The sequence below is a fragment of the Lolium rigidum genome, chromosome 4, assembly GCF_022539505.1.
Source record: "Lolium rigidum isolate FL_2022 chromosome 4, APGP_CSIRO_Lrig_0.1, whole genome shotgun sequence".
Classification (NCBI taxonomy): Eukaryota; Viridiplantae; Streptophyta; class Magnoliopsida; order Poales; family Poaceae; genus Lolium; species Lolium rigidum.
The window spans coordinates 200,643,232-200,656,153 of NC_061511.1; the positions used below are offsets into that span (position 1 = coordinate 200,643,232).

Here is a 12,922-nt window from a genome sequence, read left to right on the forward strand (position 1 = left end):
AGTTAGAGCAAAGCGAAAAAGCTCGCAAGAAGGCTGAAGCAGATGCTGCCACTGTCGAAGATCTTCAAAAAAGACTTCATGACGCGGAAACTTCTTTGAGCGACAACATATCTCAGCAGTCTGCGCGCGAGAAAGAAATTCTTACTCGCCTGGAGTCGCAAAGTCGACGTTTTGTCAATAAGTGCCCAAGTCTTTGCTGTTTCTTCGGATCATTTTGTTTGTCCTTGCTTGCTTTTTCTTGACAAACTTCATTTACTCATTCAGGGAAAACGCAACAAGATTATGAACTGGAAAGTCCTGAAGGTGATCCTCTTCTCGACGCACTATCTCTTCTCGAGATTCATGGAGATGAAGCTCGTGAAGGTCTTGCTGAAGCCAGGACTGGTCTGTCGCGGCTTTTCCCATACTTCTTCAAGAAGAAGGAGGCACCCGTGACTTTTACCGCTCTCGCCAAGTGCTTCAATCCTCAAGAAGACCTTGGACTCCAACTTCGCCAAGAAGGTTTGAAAGTTGGTGTTGAAGGCACCATTGCCTTGGTTGCTGACAGCCAACAAGAAGTTGACTGGGCGAGAGTTGGCAACACGGAGGAGATGGAGACGAAGAGGTGGCAGTCTTTGATTAAGGCTGGCAAGCCAAACTCGAAGAAGATCCTTGCCTATCTCGGATACAAATCAACTCCTGCTCCCAGTTCGTCGAAGCCGGAGGTCAAGTAGACCACCTTGTCTTCTTTTTTGTTGTTTTACCTTTCTTTTGATGCTGGCGCCATAATAGTTTTGGCGACAACGTAGCTTCAGTAGTTTATCAGGGACCTTCCTTCTGTAAATCTATGTAAGCATGTTGAATATCAATGGCAATCTATTTCTACTGGATGATTGATGTCGAAACTTTTGTTTCCAGTTGATTTTTGATAACTACACTTCAACTCCTCATCGTTCGGATGCCTTTCCTGCTTCATCCTATTCGAAGAGAACTCCAGACGCTGAAGGATTTACTAAAGATTTCTCGGGTACGGGTCCATCGCGAGATTTGGAAGATCTTCGCCAAAAGCTTCAGTCCATGAAGAAGCAAGTACTCTTGGTGATGGAACAGTCCCGAAAAGCAACTGAAAGGGAACAAATTGCACGCCGGCAAGCTCAAGAAGCTATGGCTGCCAAAGAAGCTGCAATTGCTGAGGCTAATCAAGCCACTTCTCGGGAGAATTCTATGCTTCAATTAATGAATGACTCCAGCTCGGATATGACAGGTACGCTTCATTGCTTGATCACATTTGATTCTTATCTTTGTTGGTTTTCCTTCCTTGCTGATTCCTCCATTGAAAAGAGGTTCTTTTTTGGATACTGCTGCCGAAGATCAACGTGTTGAAGCTCGATCTAATGCGCTTCTCAAGCTTGCATTGGAGTATGGTTCGAATTTTTGGGCGACACTTGAACGTACCCGCCAAATCGTCAGGTTTCAAGATCGCGCGATTCAGGTCCGCGATTTTCTCGACTTCTGCACAAGGACATTGTCTTTGGTTTATAGCACCATGTTCCCGCGCAATAAAATGCCAGAAACCCTTCCCACGCTGATGGAGAAATTTCGGGATGCTCCTCGAATCCACGGCTTTGTGCGAGCCCAATTAACCGCTGGCGCAAGGTTTGCTATGATGATGATACAAATGTGCTACCCGAAGTTAGACATGAGTCGAATTGTTGCCAAGTGCCTGTCCAAGATGGCGAAAAGGAAGAGGAATGTCGGCAAGATTGATGACATTGTGACCCCTGTTGCAGAGGAAATGATGGATGAACTTCTTCGGATGGACGCTGAATTCTTCGTGAAGGGTAGCTATGCTGAACATAGTACTCGTGCAACAAATAATGAGCGATTAACCATAGATGATATATTAGGCAGTGAATGAAGGTTGTTTCTCCTTTTTGTCAGACCCATCTTTGTGATTTTTTCTCTGTATATTGTAAACACAATCTATGTTGTACAGCTGCTGGATGTATTTTTCTTGTCAAGCCCCCGAGTGTTTAGGTAGCGATTTTCTCCATTGTGCAAGCGAGGTTGAACCAAAGCAAAGTAAAGTATATTGAATGTACTATATTTGCGGGTATTAGCTCCCGAGTCTTTTTGTTGATCACTATTTTGTATCTATATTTTATTTTGCGAGGTGCTTCGCACCAAGGCGTTGTGCTTGCCGACATTATATATGTATATTGTATCTTCTGGGTGTAAGCCCCCGAGCCTGTCGAAAGAAGATGTATATCTCCACTATCTTTATTATATTGTAGCACCGCGAGTCCGCCTCATTAAAAACCTTTTTCGGCCCCACTCGGTGCCCCGAAAAAGGAAAAGAGTGCGTCTGAAAACTCGCGGGCGTTTCAGTATATTGTATGTTTACAAGGAAGACTATATTTCGACTTCTAAGCGTAGAAACGCCTGAGCTGCGCCACGTTCCAAGGATTTGGCTCGGCGATCCCTGTCTTCTTGTCCTTGATTCTGTATGCTCCTCCTTCGATTACCTCTGTGACGATGTAAGGGCCCAACCACGGCGACTCGAGTTTTTCATGGCTTTTTTGAGTTAGCCGAAGAACTAAATCGCCTACCTGGAAGGATCTTGGTCGCAAACGTCGACTGTGGTAGTTTTTCAGGTCCTGCTGGTACTTAGCGACTCGTGACAATACTTCATCGCGAGCTTCGTCGAGTGCATCGACATCGTCCTCCAAAGCTTTTCTTGAAGCTTCTTCCTCATATTTCACTACTCTTGGAGAGTCGTGCTCTATTTCTATTGGTAACACGGCCTCAGCTCCATGGACCAGAAAGAACAGAGTTTCCTGTGTCGCCGTATTTGGTGTTGTTCGAATACTCCATAACACGCTGGGCAACTCCTCTGGTCAGGTATGTCGAGCTTTCTCCAATGGTGCTAGCAGACGTTTCTTGATACCGTTGCATATGGTACCGTTGGCTTTCTCGACTTGACCATTGGTTTGCGGGTGCGCCACGGAGGCAAAGTGTAGTTTTATGCCTACCTCTGCACAATATGCCTTGAACTCATTGGATGTGAAATTACTGCCATTGTCCGTAACGATGCTGTTGGAGACGCCAAATCGAAAAACGATACTTTTCACGAACTTGACTGCTGATGCCGCGTCTGGTGATTTTATCGGCTTTTCTTCTATCCACTTTGTGAACTTGTCGACAGCTACGAGCATATACTCGTATCCTCCTGGCGAAGCCTTGTGCAATTTTCCCACCATATCAAGACCCCATTGGGCAAAGGGCCATGATAGCGGTATTGGCATAAGTTCTGCTGCCGGAGAGTGAGGTTTTGCGGCAAACCTTTGACACGCATCACAAGTGCGGACTATGTCCTTTGCATCCTCAATTGTCGTTAACCAATAGAACCCTGCTCTGAAAACCTTGGCTGCTATAGCTCGACTGCTTGCGTGGTATCCACACACTCCTTCGTGTACATCCTTTAGAATTATCCTCCCTTGCTCAGGTGTGACGCATCGTTGTAACACTCCCGAGATACTTCTTTTATACAACTCTCCCTTCTCCACAGTAAAGGCTTTGGATCGCCTGATAATTCGCCTTGCTTCAACTGGATCGTCGGGTAGTTCCTTTCGCAAAATATATGCTATGTATGCCTGCATCCATGGAATCTGTATCATCATTACCACTTCAGGCTCTTCCTCTTCTTCTAATGGTATTTCTTTAGCCCCCGAGGGATTCTTTTCCTTCCCCTTCTTCTGCTGTTTCTTCGGCTTGGTAGATCTCTCGGATATCTCTTCCCAGAACACACCGGGTGGTATTGCGAGACATTGTGACCCGATATTTGCGAGAACATCGGCTTCATCATTACTTAGCCTGCTGATGTGATTTACCTCGCATCCATCAAACAGTTTCTCGAGCTCATTATACACCTCCTTGTATGCTATCATGCTGTCATTGACTGCGTCGCATTGATTCATGACTTGCTGAGCCACAAATTGCGAGTCGCCAATGATTTTTAATCGAGTTGCACCACAAGCCTTTGCCATCTTCATCCCGCGTATAAGAGCTTCATATTCTGCCTCATTGTTAGACGCGTTTGGAAACGTCATCCGCAAAACATATTTCAATTTATCGCCTTGTGGTGATATCAGTATCACGCCTGCTCCTGCTCCCTCAAGTCTCTTGGACCCGTCAAAGTTCATAGTCCAGGTTCTCGATAAATCCGGGGGTCCCGTATTTTGTAGCTCCATCCACTCTGCGATGAAATCTGGTAAAATTTGCGACTTTATTGCTTTTCTTTTTTCGTACGTGATGTCCTGAGGGGAAAACTCTATTCCCCAAAGGGAGACACGGCCCGTAGCTTCTGGGTTGTTTAATATATTTGATAAAGGCGCCTCATTGACCACTATTATCGGATGCGCCGAAAAATAGTGTCGCAAGTTTCTTGCTGTTGTAAACACTCCATACGCTAGCTTCTGGTACTGCGGGTACCGCTGTTTTGAAGGCGATAATACTTCACTGACGAAATATACCGGCCGTTGCAGTCCATGGAGTTTTCCTTCTTCTTCTCTTTCAACCACTAGCACTGTGCTTACCACCTGAGGTGTGGCGGCGATATATAACAGGAGAGGCTCCTTCTCCTTTGGCGCCACCAGGATTGGTGGTGTCGAGATTGTGCGCTTGAGATCCTCGAAAGCTCTGTCCGCTTCCTCGTTCCATTGAAATTTATCGCCTTGCTTGATCAATGCGTAGAACGGTAATGCTTTTTCCCCTAGCCTGGCAACGAATCTACTCAAAGCTGCGACTCGTCCAGTTAACTGCTGTATTTCTTTCAACTTTGTCGGCTTCCTCATTGTTACAATGGCTTGGATTTTCTCTGGATTGGCCTCGATCCCTCTCGCTGAAACTAGGAACCCGAGAAGTTCCCCCGCAGAAACGCCAAAGGAACATTTTGTCGGGTTTAACTTCAAGCAGAACTTGTCAAGGTTGTCGAAAGTTTCCTTCAGATCCTCGATCAAAGTTGACCCCTTTTTTGTTGTTATGACGACATCGTCAATATATACTTGTACATTTTTTCCAATCTGTGTTGCTAAGCACTTCTGCATCATCCGTTGATATGTTGCTCCCGCGTTTTTCAGAGCAAAAGACATTGTCCTGTAGCAGAAAACATGATTTACTACATAAATAATCAACAATCCAAGTGTGAAGTCGAAGGTGAAAAGAGATAGCACTTATACGTGCCGAGTTTCATGATCTAGCTAGTTCAATCAAAAGACTAATCTAATAAAAAAGACTAGGCAATAACATTTCAACATACCCTTAATGTCCAGGCTGATGGGCTTTTCTTGACCTACATCTAGGCTCATGGGCCTATAAGTGCATCATTTGATCTTTTTATATAGAAGCTGCAAAGATTTAGTCTTGATATTGTGCCAGCTCAAGCAAAAAGACTGACAAAAGAGAGTAGACAATTATGTTTTAACGGTATATATTCTTAAGCAAAGATCACATAACTTAAAATACATATTGAATTGAAGTATCACTATTACCGCAACCTAACACACAACTGTTGGAGATGCTTGTTATAAATTTTTGCTGCTATTAATTACCTCCTCAATTCCTCTACTCTAAACTCCATTTTAATACCCTTTCTGTCCAACTTAGTTTTCCCAACTTTAACTAGATACACATGTATCTACACATGCAAATCAAGAAAAAACTGAAACAAATAATTGAGACCGAGAGAGTATGAAAATGAGGCTGATACAAATTGTGCACAAATGTTACTCGATTGTGTTTTTACACACAAATATAAAAAGCTACAAGTTTATGAAAGCTAGCAAATATTGAATTATCCATCTAACTTTAATTTGATGGCTTGCAAACTTTGTTGGACCCTTGTAAATTTAGTTGTGTTGCACACTAACGTAAACAATATACTCCCTCTGTTTGGGTATTCAACTCCGGAGAGTTTTTTCAGATATTTCTAAAATACAAGTCTGGAGTGATTACTTTCTTCAATTCATGTGTCTGCCTTAACTCCCGAGCGAGAAAGCCTCTACCCTGTCGTCTCCCTCCCTTCTCGCTAACTGGCTAGAGTAGTTTCTATCCTCGTCTTCCTCCCAAGGACCATTAGACCATGGAGATAAAAAGGAGAAGCACCACTGAGTTCCATCGGACCATTGCCGGGAAAAATATCTATACCCAAAACCGATGGAGGGAGAGAGAGAGAGAGATGGCGACTTAGGGTTTCAAGATTGAGTTGTTTCGTGGGTATGGGTAAAAGATCTCGATCCGAACATGAAGCCCTGGATCCAGACCTTGGGTGATGGCGCCCGGGCTGTATTTTTTTTTTCAAAAATCATGTATTAGTTCTGAAATTTAATTAAAAATATTATTTTAAAAAAACTAGCAGGCACCAATCGTCACTCCATAAAGACTCTTGTCACCGTCAGGCAGTCGGTCAGTCAAACTATCGTCATTGCTAACGAAAACGGCCGTGCGACGCTAAAAGCCTTCTTCTCACCACTTAAGTCGATCTTCCATTATAATGAGCATATATCAAACGACCGTGTGGTCGTCCTGCAATTACGGCCGTGTCAAACACCTGTGGGACTTCTCTCTCTTCCGCCCCGTTCTGATATCAGCCATGGCTCCGGGGAAGACGTTCGTGCTCTATCCGTCGCTAGGCGTCGGCCACCTGATCCCCATGGTGGAGCTGGCCAAGCACCTGCTGCGCCACGGCCACAACGTCGTCGTCGCCGTGGTAGACCCGCCGGACAGCGACGCCGTCTCGGCCGACGCGGTGGCCCGCCTCGCCGCGGTCAACCCATCCATAGCCTTCCGGCTCCTGCCCGCCCCGCCCGGTCCGGACCCCGCCGCGCACCCGGTCAAGCGCTCCCTCGACACGCTCCGCCTCGCCAACCCCGTGCTCCGTGACTTCCTCCTCTCCCTGCCCGCACCCGGCGCCGACGCCCTCCTGCTGGACATGTTCTGCGTCGACGCGCTCGACGTCGCCGCGGAGCTCGCCGTACCGGCATACTTCTTCTTCGCCTCGGCGGCCGGCGACCTCGCTGTCTTCCTCAACCTGCCGTACAGCTACCCGAACTTACCGTCGTTCAAGGACATGGGCGACACGCTCGTGCGCTGCCCCGGCATGCCGCCGGTCCGCGCGGTGGACATGCCGCTGACGATGCAGGACAAGGAGAGTGACCCGACCAAGGTCCGGTTGTACCAGTTCAGGCGCATCCCGGAGGGGAGGGGCGTGCTGGTGAACACTTTCGACTGGCTGGAGCCCAACGCCCTGAAAGCGCTCGCCGACGGCGTCTGTGTTCCTGGCCGGCCGACGCCGAGGGTGTTCTGCATTGGGCCACTGGTGAACGATGGCGCGGGCATCGGGGACGGCGGCAGGAAGCGGCATGAGTGTCTGGCATGGCTGGACGCGCAGCCGGAGAAGAGCGTCGTGCTCCTCTGCTTCGGTAGCAAGGGCGCGTTCTCCGCGGCGCAATTGAAGGAGATCGCCCGTGGGCTGGAGAGCTCCGGGCACCGGTTCCTGTGGGCAGTGAGGAGCCCACCGGAGGAACAGAGCGAGTTCCCTCAGCCGGACCTGGAGCGGCTGCTTCCGGCGGGGTTCTTGGAGCAGACGAGAGGCAGGGGCATGGTGGTGAAGAACTGGGTGCCACAGGCTGAAGTGGTGCGGCACGAGGCGGTGGGCGCCTTCGTGACGCACTGTGGGTGGAACTCGACGCTGGAGGCCATCATGTCCGGGCTGCCGATGATCTGTTGGCCGCTCTACGCCGAGCAGGGGTTGAACAAGGTGTTCATGGTGGAGGAGATGAAGATCGCCGTGGCATTGGCAGGGTACGAGACAGGAATGGTGAAGGCCGAGGAGGTGGAAGCCAAGGTGAGGCTGGTGATGGAGAAGGGGGAAGGGACGAAGCTCAGGGAGACGCTGGCGGAGGCGAGGAAGATGGCGGTGGACGCGATCGGCGCAGGCGGGTCTTCTGAAGTGGCATTTGTTGAGTTCCTGAGTGATTTGGAGGACAGCAGGATGGAGAATTCAATTGATCAGGCTGTATGACTGATGAACTTTGATAGAACGGTAGTCACATATTGTAAAATTCAGACATCACAGATTTTCCATCAGAGAGAAGTTGGATTTGCATTATTGTATCAATTCTGAACCATCAAGTAGGCATGTGCGCAGACTGTCAATTCTGAATCTATGCATTATAATAATGTCTAACATATTGTGATACAAAACTGAGGAAAACTGAGATTGCACTTTTCACGGTTTCAGTTTAGAACTTGCAAGCACAACCTTCAAATCAAGAGTAATGCAAATCAGTAGTACTGTAGTAGCAACTTCTCATGAGGATTGTAGAGAAGTTGGATGTGCATCAGTGTTTCAGTTGCACCTAGGCTGAATGAACCAAATCATTCTGGCTGGCAATTCTGAATCGATGCATTGTACTAATGTCTAACATATTGTGATACAACATAACTGAGGAAAACTGAGCTTGTACTTTCACAGCTTCATTTTGGAATTTGCAAGCACAGCTATGATTTTGGCTATCATTTCGAGGGTACAATTGTTGAAGCACCTAGTTTGCATAGCATATCTCCCAGAGATCGTACAGATCTTATCAACAGCATAATAGATAGCTATGATTTTGGCAGGAGGGCTCAAAGCCTCAAAGCAACTGGACCAATAAAGTTGAAATAATAGCTGCAGTAGATCATCAAGGAGTCATGTGCTAAATACAGCAGTTTATTACATCGTAAACTGTTACACAGCATAAGTGGGGAATGTTAGGAGTTTTCACAGCCATCTATGCGGAATCATTTCAAGAATGTTATTTTCTGAAGCGGCTAATCTGCATAGCCCAACTACTCTCACCACCTCGTGTAAGCCTGTAACGTCAGAAGAGATAATTCATACTCCATAGTTCAGAGAGAAAATTGATGCAAACCTTCTAAGAGCAATCTCGTTGCAATCTTCAGAGCTCGATCAATTTGAGAACTTCAAATCCTTAAAGAACTCGCCGAAGGTCATCTTCAAGAACCTGCTGCCTGCCAGCGCTTCTATGGCATTGTACACGATCAGTGAGGGTGGCTCGTCTGAAGTGGCATTTGCCGAATCCCTGAGGGACTTGGAGAATAACAGTGTGCAGAATGGAGAAAACAATTAATCAAGCTTTATAACAGACCAACCCTGAAATGATTGTAGTAATAACTTCTAGAATTCAGATTTTCTCATCAGCATTAGAGAGAAAGTATGGTTCTGCATCACCGCGTTACTGCATCCCGTGCACCAGGACTGATTGATCACAGAAATGTGTGAGTAAAATCGAATAGTAATTGCAGCAGATCATCACGGAGAAATGTGCTGAATAAAACATTTCACTGAGACTGTTAATTGTGAATCAATGCATTCTATTAGGAAAGTTACAACAACATATTGTGATAGAGCATTTTCACAGCTTCAGTTTGGGACTTTGAAGCACAGCCAGCTATGCTGTATCATTTCTTTCAAGAGTATAATTACTGAAGCAGCTAATCTGCGTAGCATATCACCATCACAGTGAGAATTGATGCAAACCTTCAAAGCAACACATTCCAATAGCATGCTTGTTGCTATCTCCTGTGCTTGATCACTTTGAGAGCCTCAGATCCTTCAAGAACTCGGCGAATGCCTTCTGGGATGACCCGCTGTCTGCCATTGCTTCTGCGGCCTTCTCCTTGGCCAATGCCAGCCTCTCCCTGAGCTTCTCACCTTCCTCAGACTCCAGCGCCAGCCTCACCTTCTTCTCCACCTCCTCGGCTGTCACAAGCTCCTCGTCGTACCCCTCCATCACCACTCCGGCCTTCATCTCGTCCACCACGAACACCTTGTTCAGCCTCTGCTCCGCGTACTGCGGCCAGCACAGCATCGGCACCCCGGCCGACACGGCCTCCAGGACGGAGTTCCACCCACAGTGCGTCATGAACGCGCCGGTCGCGGCGTGCCGCAGCACCTCCACCTGCGGCGCCCACATCTTCAGCACCATCCCCCTGTCGCGCGTCCTCTGCAAGAACCCCTCGGGGAGGAGCGCGTCCAGGTCTGGCGGCGGACGCGGCATGAAGAACTTGGCCGGGTCATCAGGCGGAGTCCGCACGACCCACAGGAAGCGCTGGCCCGAGCTCTCCAGCCCATGGGCTATCGCCTTCAGCTGCGCCGCAGACACGGCGCCCAGGCTGCCAAAGCAGATGAACACCACGCTCTGCTCCGGCTGCGCGTCCAGCCACGACAGGCACGCGTGCTGCTCGCCTTCCGCCGCCGGGGCTCCTTTGACGATCAGCGGCCCGATGCAGTACACCGGCGGGGTCGGGCGGTCGGGGACGCACACGCCCTCCCGCAGAGCGCGCACGGCCCTCGCCTCCAGCCACTCGTAGGTGTTGACCAGCACGCCCCGCGCCTCAGGGATGCGCCCGTAGTGCCCGATCCGCGCGGTGCAGGTCCGGTCCGCGCGGTCCAGCACGGTGTGCGGCATGTCGGAGGCCGGGATCGGCGGGACGCCGGGGAAGCGGAGGAGCGCCTTGCCCATGTCCTTGAAGTTCCCCTCCGTGGTGGCGAAGTAGTGGGGCAGGTGGAGGAACGCCGCGAGGTCGCCGGCCGAGGAGGTGTAGTAGATGTACGCCGGGACGCCGGCCTCGGCGGCGGCGTCGAGGGAGTCGATGCAGAAGAGGTCGAGGACGAGCGCGGCGACGGAGGGGAGGGAGCGGAGGAAGGCGAGGAGGAGCGGCACGGTTAGGCGGAGCACGTCGAGCATCTGCAGGAAGGGGTCGGGGTCCGGGTTTGGGTAGTCCGGGGGCGGGAGGTTGTGGAAGGCGATGGTAGGGTTGGCGGCGACGATGTCTGCGACGGCGGAGGAGGAGGCGGCGAAGAAACCGGCTGCGGAGGCCGGCGGGGTCGGGATGGCGATGACGACGGGGATGCCCCGGCGGACGAAGAGCTTGGCGAGCTCCACCATGGGGATCAGGTGGCCGACGCCCAAGCAGGCGTGCAGCACCACGGTTGGATCGGGATTGGGCTCCATTAGCGGCGCGCCCACAACGATGAGTGTGCGCCTGAGTAATCCCCGACGAAGCCGAGAAAATTTCCAGGGTTCTCTGTAAGATATTTTTGTGATTACGTCAGTCCAGCAGAAAAAAGTGTAACTTGGTGAGATTTAATGAAAAACGTTATAATTTTCTCCCAACTGCACTTATAATTTTCTCCTTTATCGAAAAACGTTATATTTTTTAATTGTGTAAGATTTAATGACGGAATGCTTGAAATAAGTCCGGTTTTAAATTAACGAAGTCATCAACCGTCCAGGAGTTAGGGCATCTCCAAAAAAAGTGCAAATGGACGTTGAGCGACCGTTTCCGGGACAGGGATCCGGTGCCTTGACAGAGGCGAGGCACGCTGTGCCTAGAGGCCCAGAATCCACCATCCATTCAAGATCTAACGGCAGAAAACGTATGGAAGACAGGTAAGCTTCATACTTGGTCGTTTTCAGTGGTTCTGTTCCTAGGAGCATCTCCAACAAAGACGCGAAACGGGCGCACCATCGCGTTTTAACCGTTTTTTGCCGCGCGCATCCTCCCGCGCGTCTCCAGCGGGCGCGCTAAACCTGCGCACGAAACAAAATTTATCCCGCGCACGCTATCGCGGCATCCTGAGCGGCAAACTTGGCGCGTCGCTTCGCGCGCGCGCGCCCAACCGCCACGGAACGTTCCGCCTCGCCCCGCCACCTCCCGCGCCATGCATCACCGCCGCTCTTCGCGCTTCCTCGTCGCCGCCTCCGCTCATCCATCGCCAAGATGCCGCCGCGCCGCCGCGGATCGTCGGGCTTCCACGGCGTCCGAGCGCGTCCTAATGGGACTTTCTACGCGGAGATTCGCGCCGGCGGCTTCCGCGTCACCCTCGGCACCTTCACCATGCCAGAACTGGCGGCGCGCGCCTACGACGCGGTCGCGTGGCGATTCCGGCAGCCGCGGCGCGACCTCAACTTCCAGGACGTCGAGTCGCTGGAGGAGGTCGAGTTTCTGGCGCCCGCGCCGCGCCTCGTTAGCGAGGAGGACCGCCGCCGCCAGTGGAGGGAGCAGTTCCCCAGCGACGTCGACAACACGGAGGAGTTCTTCGCGGACCTCAGGGCGCAGCGTAGGTCCGCTAGGTGCCGCCGCCGCGCCATCGTCGAGTTCGAGCTCGAGAACCCGAACACGACCTGGGGCAGAAATGATTCGCGCTAGGACGGCATCTGGACTGCGACGACCTTCGACGACGACGAGTAGACTGTTTTTATTTATTTATGTATTTTCAATGTTTTTCTGGCGCTGCAGATCTTCTATTTGAATTAATTTAAATCAAAATGTGTTTCTGGCGCTGTAAAATAGCGCTTCAATCAATTGCACAACACATCACAAAAATTAGCAAAAAAAAAAAAACAATCAAATTGGTCAGCAAAAGAGGATGCGAACGGGCGGGTTGCCTAGTCGGCGCCATTTTTCCAATGGCCGCCGTTGGGCGCTAGAGCTTGCTCGTCCCCCTTTCCCACAGAAGCGACGGCGAGAGAGAGCCATGAGTCATCGGAGAAGAATATAACAGCTGAAAACGACTAAGTATGTAGCTTATCTGTCTTCGATTCAGTTTCTGCCGTCAGATCAAGAATGGATGGTGGATTCTGGGCCTCGAGGCACAGCGTGCCTCGCCTCTCGCAAGGCACCGGATCCCTGTCCCCGTTTCCGTCCGCCGTGACCGACCTTCAGCGGCGCGATGCAAAGTGACCGGACCGTCCGCGGAGACGCAAACCCGACGCATATTTGAGACAGGTTTGCGTCTCTGCGGACGATGCGCGGACACGCAAAGTGTCCGCTCGCGTCTCCATCAGGCCCGCCTGGCAACGAGCCTGCATCGAGG

General features: G+C 50.4%; 2 protein-coding genes across 2 annotated transcripts; one reads left to right on the forward strand and one right to left on the reverse strand.

Annotated features, from left to right (window-relative positions):
- Positions 1-6,628: 6,628 nt before the first annotated feature.
- On the forward strand, positions 6,629-8,179 carry LOC124706848 (anthocyanidin 5,3-O-glucosyltransferase-like). Its single transcript, XM_047238514.1, has one exon. The coding sequence runs from the start codon at positions 6,629-6,631 to the stop codon at positions 8,057-8,059; it is 1,431 nt and encodes a 476-aa protein (XP_047094470.1). The 3' UTR covers positions 8,060-8,179.
- A 1,140-nt stretch (positions 8,180-9,319) lies between these two features.
- Positions 9,320-11,091, reverse strand: LOC124706849 (anthocyanidin 5,3-O-glucosyltransferase-like). The gene has a single exon (XM_047238515.1). The coding sequence runs from the start codon at positions 11,055-11,057 to the stop codon at positions 9,633-9,635; it is 1,425 nt and encodes a 474-aa protein (XP_047094471.1). The 5' UTR covers positions 11,058-11,091; the 3' UTR covers positions 9,320-9,632.
- Between the last annotated feature and the right edge of the window lie 1,831 nt (positions 11,092-12,922).

What these genes read in the sequence shown, in the direction of transcription:
- LOC124706849 (XM_047238515.1), bottom strand. Translation starts at nt 11,057, where the DNA reads ATGGAGCCCAATCCCGATCCAACCGTGGTGCTGCACGCCTGCTTGGGC.
- LOC124706848 (XM_047238514.1), top strand. Translation starts at nt 6,629, where the DNA reads ATGGCTCCGGGGAAGACGTTCGTGCTCTATCCGTCGCTAGGCGTCGGC.